The 18,089-nt window shown below is 45.0% G+C and overlaps 1 protein-coding gene across 2 annotated transcripts in view; it reads right to left on the reverse strand.

The window, feature by feature from the left end:
• FBXW8 (F-box and WD repeat domain containing 8) overlaps positions 1–18,089 on the reverse strand; it is a 109,336-nt gene that overhangs the window by 48,239 nt on the left and 43,008 nt on the right. For both annotated transcript variants that reach the window (XM_040986928.1, XM_040986929.1), the window contains exon 5: positions 10,879–11,036. In XM_040986928.1, the coding sequence (XP_040842862.1) occupies positions 10,879–11,036 (158 nt within the window). The remainder of the gene's footprint in view (positions 1–10,878; positions 11,037–18,089) is intronic.

Here is an 18,089-nt window from a genome sequence, read left to right on the forward strand (position 1 = left end):
GCAGGGCCAAGCACTCAGGCCGTGCCCTGCTGCCTTCCCAGGCCAGAAGCAAGCAGCTAAGACCTGACCCAGCATCCACAGGGGATACTGCCATCTCAGGCAACCGCTTTACCCACTCTACCACAACGCCAGTTCCCTATTCTGCATTTTATAATCAATATTTAATTGATACAAAAAATTAAATTAAAAAGTCAAACTCCACCTGTGATCCACTAACCAAAGGATTCTACAACATCACCACAAATTTCTCTGGGATCAAGTGTGTGTAAGACAGCCTAGAACAAGGACCTAGCCCAGGCCAAGGCCCTCTGGCATTCCATCAGTCCTGGCATTCACATTCTTTCTCCTGTTTTAAAGAATGCTGCTTCATTACTAGAAGGAAAATATACAAATCATCAAAACAGCCCCACCCACATGCTGATGGGCGTATTTAAAACAATACTGGTAATTATTACAGCAGAGTGCCAGGAATGTGGGGATTCATCACACTAGTCATTCCTGTTCTGTGTATTTTCAATTTTTCATAAAAAGGTTTTTTTGGAAACAACCTGAAAGGCTATCACTAACGAGAATAAAAATATATGAGGTTGTGTTTCACAAATGTTTTCAATAGTCACACTGCCAACAAAGTGTCTTCTCAGATTTACAGTGAAAATTCCAGTAATGACATTTGCAGTACTTAGAAATCCCATTCCAAATCCTCAAAAGATCTTGAAATCACACTACCAATTAATTTCTTTTCAATAATAGTAATAAAGGACTCAAACAAAAGACAAGGGGAAAAAGACAAAGACTTAGATTATGGCATATCTGCAGTCCGTTTTGAGTTACCTAATGCCAAATGAGAATGAGAAAATTGAAACCACAGACATCTAACATCTCACTTGGGCATTCAGATTCAAATGCAAATTTCCCCAGCAAGTACAGGTTTTGTTGCAAGGCCCCTAAATGTTTAGCACGGGACTCTTGGGTTATAATACATTATCATCATCATATTTTGTTGGTTAAATTGCCCCTGCTTTAACCAGAGGGAGCTCCAATTTAATTTTATTGCCCTGTTTTCATCGGGTTTTGTTTGTTTTTGCCTTTTTGTTTTTTTTTTAGTATCCTTACTTTCTGGTCCCAAAAGATGTTCCAGATTCATCTTGTATTTACCTATTATAGCTGTGGTTTGTAGAAACCAAAAATTGGGCACTAGCTATGCTTAATGCATCAGGATAGCCCAATAAATTCTTATGGCCCATTGGAATGTGTGGAAAAGCCTTCCATGGTCTCGGAACAGAAGGCCAGGAAGAGTTGCTTATTCTGGAACTCCTTTTTACAACACTGCAGTCTGGCTTTTTAGTCCTTTTTAGGAAGAGTCAAAAGCAAAGAAGCAACTCAGAACACATTTGGTCACTACTTCTGGCCAAGTTTGTTGCCACCCTGACCCCATATACACGATCCTCTGGAGAAAAGTCTGAAGTAAAAGCAGAGGGGCTTTTAGAGAAGTAGAAACTGAGAAATAACCTCCAATCACTAAACGTGTTTCATCAGCCATGGAGCCACCAGAATCTCCACTCCGGATCATCCACACGCAAACAGGGCTGGGCAGGAATGCATCCCTCCCTTCTGTTCTCACCCATTCCACAGACCTGACCCTTCTCCCATTAAGCAAGCAACTAACTTTGCAGGAGTGTAGATTACACTGCAGGAAGTATTCAAATGGTACATCTTGTCTTTTAGAAAGTTAAGTGATGTACAATACATTTGCTCCAAAGGGGAAATAATCCAACAATTTTAGGTAAACAACTGGACGAGAATGAACAAATGCATACACCTGTAGCCATCATGGTCCTACCGCCCAGTAAAACCTCCTCAGATCCCTGTGTCCGTTTTCCTGGCCCCAGCCCCTGGTTCCCACTTCTCTGCTGTCAGTACAGCTTTGCTTCTTCCAGGATTTCACATGAATGGGGTCTTACAGAGTGTGTCTTCTTTAGCAGCTAGTTTCTGTGACTGAGTATAATGCTGCTCACAGTCCTCCTGCTGTCCCAAGGATTGGTAGCCGGTTCATTTTTATGGATGTGCAGCCATTGTGTGAATATATTTACATTAATCCTTTCATCAGATGATCTAAATAGCAAATGATACATATTTGTAACACCTATACATCATCAGATGCATGCAAGTCATATGTATCACTGGGAGGTATAAATATGTAGATATATGCATATAAAAAATATAAATATGTATAATCAGAGGATACATATATATATATAGATAGATAGATACATTTATCCTTTCATCAGATGATACAGATTTGGGTTGTTTCCAGCTTGGAGCTATCAGGAACAGCATTCTACAAACACTGAAGCTTTTGTGTGAACATAGAGCTTTCATTCTCTTAGATTACTATGTAAGAGTGGGGTCTATGTAAGTTTATGTTCAAATTTTTAAGAAACAGCTCAACTGTCATTCAAAGTACCTATGCTTAGTCCCTGACGACAGATGCTCCAGTCTCACCAACACTTGCTATTAGCTATTTTTTGGACTTAAACCATGGGAGCAGATATGTAATGATGTCACAAGTTTCACTTCCATTTCCCTAATAACTAATGATGTTAAACAACTTTGCATGTACCTACGAGGCATTCATGTATTTTAAAACATTATTTTATGACAGGTTAATAAGCATTCATGTATTTTTGGTGAAGAGCCACTACTAACCAACAATTCATAACTCTTTCGTGAAGAGGCTAGTCAAATCTTTGCCATTTTCAACTGGCTGGTTGTCTTACACTGTAAACATTCTGTATAAATCCTGGTTGCCAAGTCATATATCAGATATGAGAGTGCTTCAAAGGTCATCGAAATGGAATTCAGTTATCAATTTTGTTGTAAAAACTTCTGAAATCTATACATAACTTCTTCTTAGTATCCATTTTTCACGAACCGTTTTTCCCTCCACTGTTTTTATTTGAAAGCAAGAGACAAAAGGAAAGGGAAAGATTTTTCATTTGCTGGTTTACCACCCACCCTCCAATGCCTGCAATAACTTAGATGAGGCCAGGTCACAGCCAGGAATTTAATTCAGGTCTCCCATGTGGGTGACCAGTATTCAACTGAACCATTACCCGCTACCCTCAGAGGGTGCATCAGAAGCAAGCTAGAACTGGAACAGCAACAAGGACTTGAACCCACACTGCTGCACCAAATCCTTGCACCTTGTACGTACATTTTGAGATCCTTCCTGTGTTTTGCAAATATTTTTGCCACCTCATGGTTTATATCTTCAATGATCAAAGTTGAGCAATTCTGATGAAGTCTAACTCAACTTTTTGTTGTTGTTTTTCAGCATGGCAGTTAAAGACTCCCATAACTACATGTCTCAATTTTGAGGGTTGGTTCCTTTTTTTTTTTTTCCAAGTATTTACTTACTGTAATTTTTGAAAGGCAGATTTACAGAGCAAAGAGAGAGAAAGAGAGAAAGAAAGAGAGAGAGAGAGAAAGAGAGACTGAGACTAAGTGAGTTCTGGCCACAATGGCCACAGCTGAGTCCATCTGAAGCTACCAGGTCTCCCTTGTGAGTGCAGGGGCCCAAGGACTGCAGCCATCCTTTGCTGCTTTCTCAGGCACAAGCAGGGAGCTGCATAGGAAGCAGAGCAGTTAGGACTAGAATCGGCACCCTTATGGGATTCCAGCACTGTAAGGTGGAAGATTAGCCTCTTGAACCACTGTGCCAGCCCTGGGTTTCACTTTTGACTCCAGCTTTTCACAAATACGTTCTCTAGGAGGCAGTAGGTGGTGGTTCCAGCAGTTTAGTTCCTGTAGTCACACAGCAGTGCAGACCGAGTTCCTGGCTCTTGGCCTCCTCCCAGCTTAGCTTTGGGGGATAGAACCAGCAGAGGAAGACCTCTCATTTATAGCTCTGTATGTGTCTCTGTCTTCCAAAACAAAGAAGTGAACAATTCAAGCCCAAATATTTTCTGCTTCATTTCCTCCTACGAGTTTTACACTTAAGCCTGTGATCTATATTGAGTTCACCTGCGTATGGCATAAGTAACATGCCAAGGGGTGTATTTTCAGCTTTACCCTCAACTATAACACAGGCAGCTACCTGTAATTTATGTATCATACAGTGTATTATTAAAAACCTAGTTTTCAGTAAAAACATCCTCAGTAAACCAAAGGATTAACACTCTATCTTATTTGTGCCACCTTTTCTGTATGACAAAAATTATTTTAAATTATTTTTCTTAGCAATTCAAAATTAATATTTATCCTAGATATTGATCATCTGCTAGTTTGTACTGAATACACAGTGTTCCTTACATTTTGTTTTTTTTTTTAAAGATTTATTTTTATTATTTTTTTCATTGGAAAGGCGGATATACAGAGAGGAGAGACAGAGAGGAAGATCTTCCGTCCGATGATTCACTCCCCAAGTGAGCGCAACGGCCGATACTATGCCGGTCCGAAGCCAGGAGCCTCTTCTGGGTCTCCCACGCGGGTGCAGGTTCCCAAAGCTTTGGGCCGTCCTCGACTGCTTTCCCAGGCCACAGGCAGGGAGCTGGAAGGGAAGCGGGGCTGCTGGGATTAGAACCGGCGCCCATATGGGATCCCGGGCGTGCAAGGCGAGGACCTTTAACCACTTGCGCCACCGCGCCGGGCCTGTGTTCCTTAAATTTTGGAGCTTGCATAGCTCTAAGAATTCATCTATGGGGCCCGGTGGCATGGCCTAGCAGCTAAAGTCCTCGCCTTGAACGCCCCAGGATCCCATATGGGCGCCGGTTCTAATCCCGGCAGCTCCACTTCTCATCCAGCTCCCTGCTTGTGGCCTGGAAAGCAGTCGAGGACGGCCCAAAGCTTTGGGATCCTGCACCCGCGTGAGAGACCCGAAAGGAGGTTCCTGGCTCCTGGCTTCAGATGGGCGCAGTACTGGCCGTTGTGCTCACTTGGGGAGTGAATCATCGAACAGAAGATCTTTCTCTGTCTCTCCTCCTCTCTGTATATCTGACTTTGCAATAAAAATAAATAAATCTTAAAAAAAAGAATTCATCTATGGATCTTTGGGAATGAAAATGAATATATTACAAGGTGAAACACAGGCATGTGGGCAATCAGTGAAACACAAAATGCAAATTCAGACACTGATACCCCATAGCAAGGTATAGTTACAAAGCCAAAAGATCTAGATTCTTTTGAGATAAGCATAAACACAGAGATTTTAAACAATGGCCCAGAGTTCTCACAACTCCCACCTGAGGCCAGTCTCATTTCTGCAGCCTCTGGTTTACTCAGTTGCCATGCACATGTCCGAAGCACAGCTAGTATGATGCCAGCGCCTCCCACCACAGGCAGAAGACTCTCAAAAGCAGCAGCACTTCATCAGCTGCTGAAGCACACATGCAGACCCTCAGGCCTGCCTCCAGAACGCAGCGCATGCTGTGGGATGCGCGGGCAGGGATCAGTTTGAAGGACCAATGCCTGGGTGCCCCAACACTAAAGACATCCCAGTGCAGACCTCTGCACTTAACGGTTTTAATTCTCTTCATATGTTTAAAATAAAAGCATTCCCACTAGCAAGAAGGCTGCTTAAATATACAAATGAATTTTATCCTTTAAAAAGATTAAATCTGGGGTCCGGTGGCATGACCTAGTGGCTAAAGTCCTCGCCTTGAACGCCTCAGGATCCCATATGGGCGCCGGTTCTAATCCCGGCAGCTCCACTTCTCATCCAGCTCCCTGCTTGTGGCCTGGAAAGCAGTCGAGGACGGCCCAAAGCTTTGGGATCCTGCACCCGCGTGAGAGACCCGAAAGGAGGTTCCTGGCTCCTGGCTTTGGTTCGGTGCAGTACTGGCCATTGCGCTCACTTGGGGAGTGAATCATCGAACAGAAGATCTTTCTCTGTCTCTCCTCCTCTCTGTATATCTGACTTTCCAATAAATAAATAAATCTTAAAAAAAAAAAGATTAAATCCGATTTGGGGAGGCTCGTTCATCAGTAGTTTAATTTTGTTCTGATTTTTCTGAGCATCTGAATAAGAAACCTTCTGGGTCTTAGCGTAGGTAATGCTTTTAGGTAGGAACTGATTGTTCAGGCTTCTAAGAGAAAAAGTGACCTGAAAAGAAAGGACTCAGAAAAACTCAAAACCTCCACCATCCTCCGATCTTTGGCCAAGCCGTATTCCCAGCAATGCACTAGCACGTTCATACTACACTCCTTAAAGCAGACTATTGGCAGAAGGGAGGAAATCATGTAGTACACTCACTCAGACATCATGCCATTTTATGCCAGGCTCACCATCAACAGATCAACAAGAAGTATAAGCACAATCATCAAAGAACTAAGTCCTACTCAGAAGTGTATATTGCTAGTCTCCCCACCTCGCTCATTACAACATGATCCTACTGTTCATCACTAAAGCCTTCAGAGTCGCACCTCTAGCCATTGTTAAGATGTCAGAGCACACTGGCCTTGGGCAGGCATGGACCCGGACAATGGAGCAAGTGTGCTGTTCAGACAATTGCACTGCGCGGGCTGCAGCAGTGGCTAAGTCACCTCGTCTTGCCTGATGGCACCACAGAAAGACTGCTGCCGGCTGTCCCATCTAGGCGTCCACATGCTGATGTGCACAGTACCCTCTCTGGACAAACAAGAACTTCCCCGCACCTAAGAAGTGTGTCATCTCCTTTCTCACCAGTGGGTTTTCAAGGCCCACTCTGTGAACAGCGAGTGCGTTCTGAGCACACTGCCATTCCCTAATGCCATGGCTCAAGGCCAAAGGCAGGCAAGCATGGAGCAGATGGAGTCCTGGCAAGGTCTCTGCTGTCCCTGCATTAGCAGCATCTGCTCATTACTCAGAACCTTCGCCTGCTTTATCTAATGCTCCAGGAAAAGCATTTTGATTTGATTCATTTCAGTACGGTAACGTGCAACACAATTAGTGGTAAAATCAAACTGGAGGATGGCCAGTGCTGACAATCGGAAACAAGGCAGAAGAAATATGAGGCCAGTGGGTTGGAATTCAAAAAAATCACAACTGTGGCTCACCTTGCCAAATCCTACCACCCCAGGTGCACGTTCAGCACCCCTATGGGGCACAGAGGCGACAAAGGACATGGGGATAACACACTTTCTACCCCAACAGTCTCCATCTTGCCCTCTGGATAGAAGCTGCCCAGGAGAAGATGCCATGAACTATGGCAGGAGGTGGGGTGTGTATGTGTGCAGATCAGTGGCTACAGAGCTTCTCTGGCGCAATCAGAGAGCTGAAGTTCACTAACTCATTTCATTTATCATCTTTTCTTCTTTTCTATGGGACACAATCATAAATTTTGCACAACAGACTCCACGTGATAAATTTTGTTTTTGTCTAAGAAATGCCAGTTAGCTAATCCTGGAGAGAAGCCAAATAAAAACGTGCATTTAGTTACTGGAATTTGTCTCTGCCCCAAAGTAAATATTCATGAGTAATACAGTGATGCGAGCATTACGGTGACTGTGTTCAAGTGAAGGGAGACTGAAAACACTGCCTAATCTAGGGCAAGAGTAACCGCTCACACCATGCCGGGCCAGCCAGCTCCGTCTGCAGAGGATCAAGCACACAGGAGGTTTTTAGAAAAGAAATCAGCCTTGATACCAAAATGAACTAGACATCAAGCAAAAGTTTCCATACAAAGGCTCCTATGTCCTTGACCCAATCTCAGAGCATGACACAAGATCCCAAAGAATGACACCGGTAAGCTTAACACTATGAAATGGCGCTATTGAATGATCTCTTGCAACAGAGCATAAAATCCAAGAACAGAAGCAAATACAAAAAAAAAGAAAAAAAAACTTATAAGGACAGCACTACATGCCAGTGACAAATAGATGGGCTTTCTGTTAAGAGACACGGGGAAAAAAAATAGATACGGTTGGATACAACTTTCATATCAACTCAGGATGAACTCTAAATATTTTGGTCTGTCACTAAGGAAATAACTGGAACAATGACAGAAGAGAAAGAAAGATGTGGAAGCAGTAGGCATACACATGAAAAAACCAACCGCTTTCACACTAACAAAAGTGTACACTCTTTCAGTATATGCACATACTACTTTCTCTCCAACTGAAAACACTGAGCAGTTCCAAACCTACTTTGCTGGTGAAACCGTGAGGAAATGGACAGGCCCTGATACCTCGGGTGTAAGAGTGTCCGACACTAACTCCACTTGCACTTACCCTTTCACCTGGCAATCTTCGTGCCGTCCTCAAAGCATCACGCTTACTACATCAAGGGAGATGTCCAAGACACAGAGCTCACACTGAATAGAATGCTGTGCGGTTCCAGAGCTGAAAACAGGCTCTTGATGTTGACACTCTTTTTCAAGATATGATACTAAGACACAAGGGCCATGATACAAAATGTTGTAACCTTTAACAGAGAAAGGGAGGGTCTAGTGCAATGGCTCAAGCACTAAATCCTCACCTTGTTACGTGCTGGGATCCCATATGCATGTCAGTTCTGGCAGCTCTGCTTCCTTCCCATCCAGCTCCCTGCTTATGGCCTGGAAAAGGAGTCAAGGATGACCCAAAGCCTTAGGACTCTGCACCTGCATGGGAGACCTGGAAGAAGCTCCTGGCTTCTGGTTTCGGATCAGCTCAGCAACAGCTGCTGTGGTCATTTAAGGAGTGAACCAGCAGACAGAAGATCTTTCTCTCTCTCCTGTCTCTCTAAATCAGCACTTCCAATAAAAACCTTTCAAAAATATAAATCTTTTTTTTTGAAGATTTTATTTTTTATTGGAAAGGCAGATGTACAGAGAGGAGGAGAGACAGAGAAAGATCTTCTGTCCAATGATTCACTCCCCAAGTGACTGCATCAGCCAGTACTGCGCCGATCCAGAGCCAGGAGCCAGGATGCTCCTTTCGGGTCTCTCACGCAGGTGCAGGGTCAGAATGCTCTGGGCCATCCTCAACTGCTTTCCCAGGCCACAAACAGGGAGCTGGATGAGAAGTGGAGCCACTGGGATTAGCACCAGCACCTATATGGGATCACAGCACGCTCAAGGCGAGAACCTTAACCACTACACCATCACGCCAGGCCCCCAAAATATAAATCTTAATTCATAAGAAGTAGTATTAAAAGAAAAAAATTTTCAAATGGAAAAGGGGGAACGAGAGGAATAAAACTGATATCTCTATTTGCTTGAACTGCTAATAACAAATATTGGAACGACATAAAAGAAAGCAAACATATAGGTACTATAGAATTGAGTGGACAGGGGCCCGGTGCCCTGGCCTAGTGGCTAAAGTCTGCTTTGAGCCTGCTGGGATCCAATATAAGCGCTGGTTCTAATCCCAGCAACACGCTTTTCATCCAGCTCCCTGCTTGTGGCCAGGGGAAGCAGTCGAAGATGGCCCAAAGCCTTGGGATCCTGCACCCGCGTGGGAGACCAGGAGGAGCTTCTGGCTACTGGCTTCAGATTGGCTCAGCACTGGCCATTGCGGTCACTTGGGGAATGAATCATTGGATGGAAGATCTTCCTCCCTGTCTCTCCTCCTGTCTGTATATCTGACTTTCCAATAAAAATAAATAAATCTTAAAAAAAAAAAAAAAAAAGAACAGAGTGGACAGGTAGTGCTGCAGGTGAAGTCACCATCTGTGACACCAGCATCCCATGTAAGTGCCAGTTCATGCCCCAGATGTTCCACTTCCAATCCAGCTCCCTGCTAACGGACTGGGAAAAGCAGGGAAAGATGGTCCAAGGGCAGGGGCCTCTGCCTCCCATGTGGAAGACCCCAGTGAAGCACTTGGCTTCTCGCTTCAGCTGCTGAGCCCTGTCTGTCAGCAGCCACTTGGGGAATCAATCAGCAGAGGGAAGATCTGTCTCTCCTCTAATTCGACTTTCAAATAAATAAATCTTTAAACAGATTGAACAAAAATGAGTGGAAATACAACTTTAATATATGACTGTTCATACTATTCTAATGTATGAACTCTAAAAATGCATTGCTTCACCAAAAATGCATTACAAAATAAACACATCTGTGGATTAAAAAATTAAAATCTCCCTTACGTACACACATTCCCCTACATCCTAGAAAAATAAACCATAAGCAAAGTTCATTCAGCTCACTGGGAATAACAAAGCGAAGACATCTGAAATATATCTCACAAGGCTATTTCCTTTCTTTTCAACCAGAAAACTGGAACAGATGAGAACAAGCAACTTGTGGAGAACTAAATAGAAACAACTGGAAACACAATGGGGAGAAGACCATATAACACAAGGCCCCATCTGAGACCATTCTTTTCAAACTGTGCGCTTCCACACCCTAAGAATTCTACGGGGCCAGGGAGATAACACACTACCAACAATGCTCCCGGTCGGAACACTTGTGCCAGGGGAAGGTGGGCACTGGCTTTTTACCTTCTGTCTTTCTGTTCACAGATTCTCTCTCTCCCCTTTTCACTGTTCCCTCTTGGACTGAGCAGAGCCTCAAGGAAAAGCCAAGTATATTTAATATTTTACACCAAACAAGTTATTTGCTTAAGATGACTTGGCCAGCCTTCTGTCTGGCGCCAACACCCACAATGACAGTTCCAGCAGGAATTAAACCCCAATTTTAATGGATGCCGTGTTCCGGTGCCTAATAATGTACTGAAGGTGACTGGCCAACTTCTTCACATAAAGGCACATACATCAGAGAGAGAGAGAGAGAGAGAGACAGAGTGTGTGTGTGTGTGTGTGTGTGTGTGTGTGTGTGTGTGTGTGTGTGTGTGTTACGGAGAGCGAGTACTTGTGTGTGCCCATGTGATTGTGTGGAAGGATTACGGGGGAGCTGGCCACAGCTGCTTAATTTTTGTAAAGCTTTTTTTTTCTTAATAGGCAGGAGGTTGCAGTTACTCACCATCCTCATAAGCCGCTACCGCCAGCGAGCTGTTTATCCTCACAAAGGAGACATATGGCTGCATTCCAGGCTCGTCCTCCTCATACTCTGATTCCAGGAAGGGGGCCAGGTAGTCCCAGGTGCGGGTGTCCCACACCCTAACATCCCCTGATGTGTATCTGGAAGAGAAGGACACACTTGGTTCCAAGAGGGGATTGAAAAGAACATGGGGAGAGCCTAAAACACAACAGAGGAACAAGATTTGGTGGGCCTGGGCCGACTCCTGCGGCACTGAGTGGATGAGCAACCCCCGCTGGAAGAAATGTCAACGAGATGACAGAAAGCTGGGAACACGCTTCCCATGCTCACAGCACAATGGTGACAGTGTTGAATGAGAAACTATAACAACAAATCCGGCAGCAAGATCTCTTTGTTTTTCCTTTTACACTTTTATAACCAATCTGCTGCCTTAAGTTCTCCCATCACAAGATTCACAGGCAGAAATCTCCACGAGGCACAGTATTTATATTCACACAGACCAAAGGACAGGTGCTGCTGCACACACTAAGCAGCAACAGTCTTACCAGCACAACCTTTCTAACGTCACATCCATGTATCTGACTAAAGTTCCTAAAGACTAACCGATCTGCTGAAATTATTAAGTTTTGCCTTCAGCAGAAAATGCTGCCTTCTCACAAAAAGTTATTGCCAAAAGCAGGACCCTCCCCAGTTCTGCCCAAACAGAAAACAGAAGCACCCACTAGCTGCTATCACAGCAGCAATTCTAACAAACGATGCCCTGAAGCCCAGGCAGGCTCAGAACTGCTCTGAACGCTGGCCCCCCAGGTGGAGAGAGGACCTGATGACTAGCTGGGGTGCTGCCCACTGTGAGGTGTGTAAGCTCTTTATGCTACTGCAGAGGCCTTGTTCTCACAAACACCTAAGGGGAAGTCAGGAAAGAAATGTCCCTAAGACCACAGGATGCAGCCACACAAGCACCAGGAGTGGCAGATGTAGCCTTACTACAGCCCCGACCACAGCTCCTCCCTAGCTTCTTTGCATAGTCAGACAACATAACCCCTGAGATCTATCTCATCTACGACAAGACACATCTACAGAGCTTCTACAGATGACTCTCAGGTGAGGTTTCTTAATGAAGAAGTCAAGAAATGCTTCATTTGCTAAAGGTAATTGCATTTTCTCCCATGTACTCTTATGTACAATAAACACACGTTACTTAGTAACACACAAGTCACTCTGTGGTCACCCCAATTCCCCAGGTTGGAACACTTGGCTCCACACCTGCAGTGCAGAACTGAAAGAATGTGCAGGCGGTATACAGAGCCACAACAGGACATGTGCTTTCCAAAGCTGATCACTGAAGCTGGGTGAGTCTGTCGCCCTGCAGACAGAACCCAGTAACATGCAGGCAGGGAGACACTGACATCGCCTTGGCCGAAGCACGGCCAGCGACTCCCAGGCCACGGGCAGCAGTCTGATCATCTTTCTGAAGGCAGTGCACCCCTACCCCACAGGGCCACTGTCTGGAGTAAGGGCGCTGGCTCAGCATTAGAGGCACTTGATATTCTAGAGTATCTGCTACTAGATTTGGAAGCTCTCTGTGAAGGAACTAGCCAACTCCAAGACAGAAAGACGACAGTGTCATTCAGAAACAGAGGAGCAAGGTGAAGAAGTGGAGCACAAGCTGAAATCTGCAGATTGTCCTGGAGAACCATACTGTTAATATTCAAGAGCCTTTACTTTCAAATGAAGTTGTCCCTCTCATACACGAGTCCAGCATTAAAAAGCTGCAGCAACAGGCCTGGTTGATTGTTCCTCGGTCACTGTGTAAAGCCAGAAGGGTTCCTCCAAAGTCTCCCAGCCCATCCCCAACACTCTACAGCTACTTTGGTCTAACCCCCTGAACAAACAGGCCAGTCTGGTGCAAACCCTCAGCTTCTTTCAACCCCACTTTCTTCTGTCTGCTTCGGAGAGTCCCCTTCCATTCAACCGTGCACACAGACATCCCTCAAAAACACTTGCCCACATTAACCACTCTGGAAACACTCCATTGGTCTCACCCCTCCACAACAGACCATGTGCCCCTGCTCTCACCTCGCCTGCTAGGAACCTAAACATCTCCCTCTTGGCAACTGACTCTGTAGCTATCCAATGCCGCTCTCCCTACTTGTCAGGGAGCTTTAGCCAGATGTCAGTCTGGCTCCCAGCTGTGTATCCAGTGACCAGAATGGTCAGACTGAACTGGTCCCTGCTAGCACCCAACAGACTGAAGTCTCTATCACGGGGCCAATTACTTCCCTTCTGGAAGCCAGCTTGCCCTGCCCTCCCCTCCCCTGTATCCTCATGCTACCATCTTCACCTGAGCCAGCTCCAGACACTGCTGCCTCCACCCTCAGCTCCATCAAGCATCTTCCTGGAGCACCTTGTTCCTCTCCTGGTGGCGGGGTTCAACCCTGGCTGCATATCAGAGTCACATGGAATGCTTCAAAATCCCGACTGCACAAGCACAAGTCCAATGCAGTCTGACCACATGTGGGTGGGAGCAGGCTTCAGTGCTCTCCATCTGCACCCAAAGTGAGAACCAGTATTCCAGCCCAATCCCACTAACCACCTAGGTTTGGCCCAGGTCTCCTCTCCTCTACAAAGCCACCTTTGTCTGAATGAACTACTTGCCCTTGACATAAAGAAAGAGTATTCACGGCTACATTCCTGATGTGTGCATCCTACCTCCTGAACTTAACTGCGAAATCCTCAACAAGGCTTTCAAAATCCCTTTCTCACAGCTGAAAATAAATGACTAGTCAGTGAGCAGGGTGTTCCTCAGTTAACAACCTGAATTGTAGCAACATTCCTCTTATGATTTAAACTGCCCACCTTTCAGTACTAATGAGTGAATCAAGAATACAGACAGTGATATGCAGTAGACTTCCAGCAATCTATTTTCAAATGAACTGAAATGCAGCTCTGGGGCAGGCATTGTGGCACAGCAGTTAAGCTGCCCCTTGGGACATCCACATTCATACTGCAGTGCCTGGTTTGAGTCCCAGCTTCTCCACTTTGATCTAGCTTCCTGCTGCTGACAAGCAGCAGATGGTGGCCAGAGCCTTTGGGCTCCTGTCACCTATATGGAAGACCCAGATGGTATTCTAGGCTCCCAGGCTCAGCCTAGCCCAGACCCAGTGACTGCATACCTTTGGGGAGTGAAATTCCAAGTGGAGTATTTCTCTCTCCCCCCTCCTTCTACTTTCCCTCTTTACGTCTCAAAAAGACATATTTATTCTACAGAACCCAAGGGGCATGTATTCAGCCTGGTAGTTAAGATGCCCATGTCCCATACACAGAGTGCCTAGCCTCAATGTCCACCTCCAACTTCTGACTTCAGTTTCCTTCTAAAGATGACCATGGGAAGCAGTAATAGTTCAAGTGACTGAGTTCTTCCCACTCACGTGGACACCTGGATTGTGTTCCTAGCTATTGATTATGGCCTGGACCTCAATTTGGCCCAGGACCAGCCCTAGCACTGTGGACACTGGGGTAGTGAACGAGTGGGTAGGCTGGATCTCCTTCCCTCTGACTCAAACAAATAATTTGAAAACAGGGTCAGTGCGATCGCTCAACTGGCTAATTCTCAGCCTATAAATGCTGCAATCTCATATGGGCACCAGTTCGTGCCCCAGCTGTTGCACTTCCAATCCAGTTCCTGGTCTATGACCTGGAAAAGCCATGGAGAATGGCCCAAGTTCTTGGGATCTTGTATCCATTTGGGAGACTCAGAAGAGGCTCCTGGGTTCAGAATGGCTCAGTTCCAGCCATTGCAGCCATTTAGGAAGTGAACCAGCAAATGGAAGATCTTTCTGTCCCTCCTTCTCTTTGTAAATATGCCTTTGCAATAAAATACATAAATCTTCAAAAAAAATTTTAAAACACAAGATAAGCTCAATCAGTTTTTCATAGATGCCTAGAGAAACTGACTCCACTCTTCAGGACCAATGAGCATGATAAGCACAGAAATCCTGTGCTGCAAAATGACTCAAAGAGATAAAATATGAGACTCCACATCTTCTTTATTGATAACAGAGACTACGTGCCCAATTTCAGCAGGTACTGTGATGGCTCAGCAGTGAATGCCGACATCCATCCGCGGGTGAAAGCACTACAGCATTGGGAGTTAGATTCAGTGCTAATGAACTTAGCTATGAAACAGATGTTTCCATGAGGGTAAGACATTGGTTGAAGCAGAGTGTACTGGACTACACCCTAAATGTGATCTAAAAACGCTTAGCAACACTGGCCAGGAGTGGCACGAAGAGACATCAGATGGAGGTGGAAGTGGCTGAGTGTTCTCCAAAGCTCCAGATGTCTTTATCACTGCCTAATGACAATTACACTCAACCAATTAAGACACCACTACGATCGCTCCATTGTCAGAAGACCTTTGGATCCCAATGTTGATGGCTCTCTAATTAGTGTCTGTGCAAAGCACAACTGCAACTAATGTGTTAGCTGGTGTAAGAACACTTCAGAAGAACTGGGAAAGAAAGAATCCTTTTCCAAAAAAGGAAGGATATGCCCCAGGTGCGGCCTGGGCCAGAGAAAGGGTATTGCTTTCCCAAGCTTTCTCATGCTTGGCAAAGTTGAGTTTACCTTAAATAAATAGGTCAGAGACCACAGCTGATGTTTTGTTCAAAGAATGGGAACAGAGCCTTTCAAGCTCTGCACACTAGAGCAGCTGCCAATTTAAAATGATTTACCACGAAGAACTCTCATTAACTAGTGAGTTTCCAACAAGCAGACTCCTTATTTGGACCAAAAGGCTGGAAGAAATACTCCACAGCTAAAAATCACCTTTAACCTTGCTTCTTTATAAATATCCAGCAAGGGATCCTTCTTGCTACCAGGCTGCCAGCATTTCTTGCTAAAAACAAATTTTTTTCAAGACATCATAACAACTGTGGGATGATAGGGGGTTTTGACTTAAGAGGAATGCTGAGAAATAAGGCTAGTGACTCACCTACGGTCACAAGCTGGGACCCAACATTAGAGATACAGCTAGGACCACAAGGCACTTGAGTTTTTCTCAACCTGCTGTTGAGCCAACAAGCCTTTCTTCTTCCTCAGATGACAGGGTCTTGAAACAAACACTGTTTTTAAAGAGCTATCCCCACAGAGGCACAATATAAGGAATTCATAATTTTCAACAGTGACTTGGGCTTGCACGACAGAGCTCCTGCCCTTAACCCATCAATGTTGCCATGGTCTCTCAACTGCAAAGCAAGGTACTGCCCACTAAACCTCCAGATGGTGGTGGGGGCACAGGGCTGGCAAACACACATTGTGCTCTGCTACACCTGTTCACAGGTGATGTGGGAGGACAGACAGAACAGTTTATAAAAATTCACCATCAGGGCCCGGCGCGGTGGCGCAAGTGGTTAAAGGTCCTCGCCTTGCACGCCCGGGATCCCATATGGGCGCCGGTTCTAATCCCAGCAGCCCCGCTTCCCTTCCAGCTCCCTGCCTGTGGCCTGGGAAAGCAGTCGAGGACGGCCCAAAGCTTTGGGAACCTGCACCCGCGTGGGAGACCCAGAAGAGGCTCCTGGCTTCGGACCGGCATAGTATCGGCCCGTTGCGCTCACTTGGGGAGTGAATCATCGGACGGAAGATCTTCCTCTCTGTCTCTCCTCTCTGTATATCCGCCTTTCCAATGAAAAAATAATAAAAATAAATCTTAAAAAAAAAATTCACCATCAACAGACTGGTACCCACACTGCTGCCTCCAAAGCTCCAGGTACCCATGGTAGCCTGGAGGAGCTGTGTAGGCCTCTGTCCAGAAAGCCTCGATTCAGGCACAACAGTCTCTCATTTGTGTGTTGAATCAACAAATTGGATAGTGACTGCCTAGAGCCCTATGTCAAGAAAGATGCTGAAACTGTATTGTATTGAGCTCAGCAGAAAAATTAATGCTATAATGGATTATTATTAATGGCCATCATGGTTCTAGGACTGAAAAGGGGCAGCATCCTGACCCATACACCACTCTACCGGGCCAGGTCCTTGTCTTCCTCTCAGACTCCACTGAAAGTCACTTTCCAGGAGGAAGCTGGCCAAGGGCCAGACCTATGCAAGTGCCTCTCCCTGGTACACCTCAGAGCCCTGCTGTTTCCCTACCCTAACATATCCCACAGTGTTCTGCAAACACCAACACTCATCTCCCTCACTGGCTATACACTCCTGGTAAACAAGGAATACATGTGCAGTTTTCATCCATTCTGAGTGAGTGCTGAGTACAGAAAACAATCTCCTGATTTCAACCTAGATAATAAAAGTGGTTAAAGCCTAATGAGCACCTGGGCAAGGGTCCCTAAAAGTGCCCGTGCCTACATTCCAAGTATCATCCATGCCCTTAACATGTAGAGGTTTTAAGCGCTACTCAATTGCTCTGTGCTTTCTGCAGGAATACAGAGGATTACAAATCAATAAAAGCAAGAGTATTTACCATTTTCTATGAAACATGCCTGTGTTGTATTATGCAATTAACAAAATGAACTCAGTCCCACAGTGCAGTCGTTCTATGGAAATGCACTACTGCCAAACATCAAGTGGAGCTTAAGACACATCAATTGAAAAATAATGAACATCTTAATGGATCTTATGAGGTACATGCACTACACACTGAAAACTGTTTTCCATACATCTTGGTTAATCACAATCAATAGAGTCAGAGTCAATGACGATTATGCAGAGCTAGTGTAGCCGAGGCCCTTCCCGTTATTCCTCGGAGAACCAGAGATGGATACATGCAGTCATGAGTTCATCAGTATTTATTAAAGATATTCTGGAGCCCCTTCATTAATGACATGATAAACGTAATGCTCTCTTCTGGGTGCTTATCAATATCTTACCTCAGACTTACTTACTACAAGAACATGTACACCTCACAGCAGAAAACAAATAAGCTCACAAGTATTTTTAAAAAAGAAGTCCCTAATGGGTAATGATTGGATTTCTTATGGGAAACAGTCCAATGTCACAATAGGCACCAGCACAAAATCTATAGCAAACAAAGCAGATAGGAAAACTGTCAAAAGAAGTTTTCTAAGCAGCATAGCCTGAATGGCTGTCGCTGACCTGACACAGCTCTTTCATCAACCCAGATTTCTAATGCATCTAATGTTATCCCCAAGAAGCTCAAAGTAATCCACCAGTTTTATCTG

This window comes from Ochotona curzoniae, unplaced genomic scaffold (genome assembly GCF_017591425.1).
Source record: "Ochotona curzoniae isolate NIBS_2020 unplaced genomic scaffold, NIBS_Ocur_1.0 contig_46, whole genome shotgun sequence".
In the NCBI taxonomy this organism is placed as follows: domain Eukaryota; kingdom Metazoa; phylum Chordata; class Mammalia; order Lagomorpha; family Ochotonidae; genus Ochotona; species Ochotona curzoniae.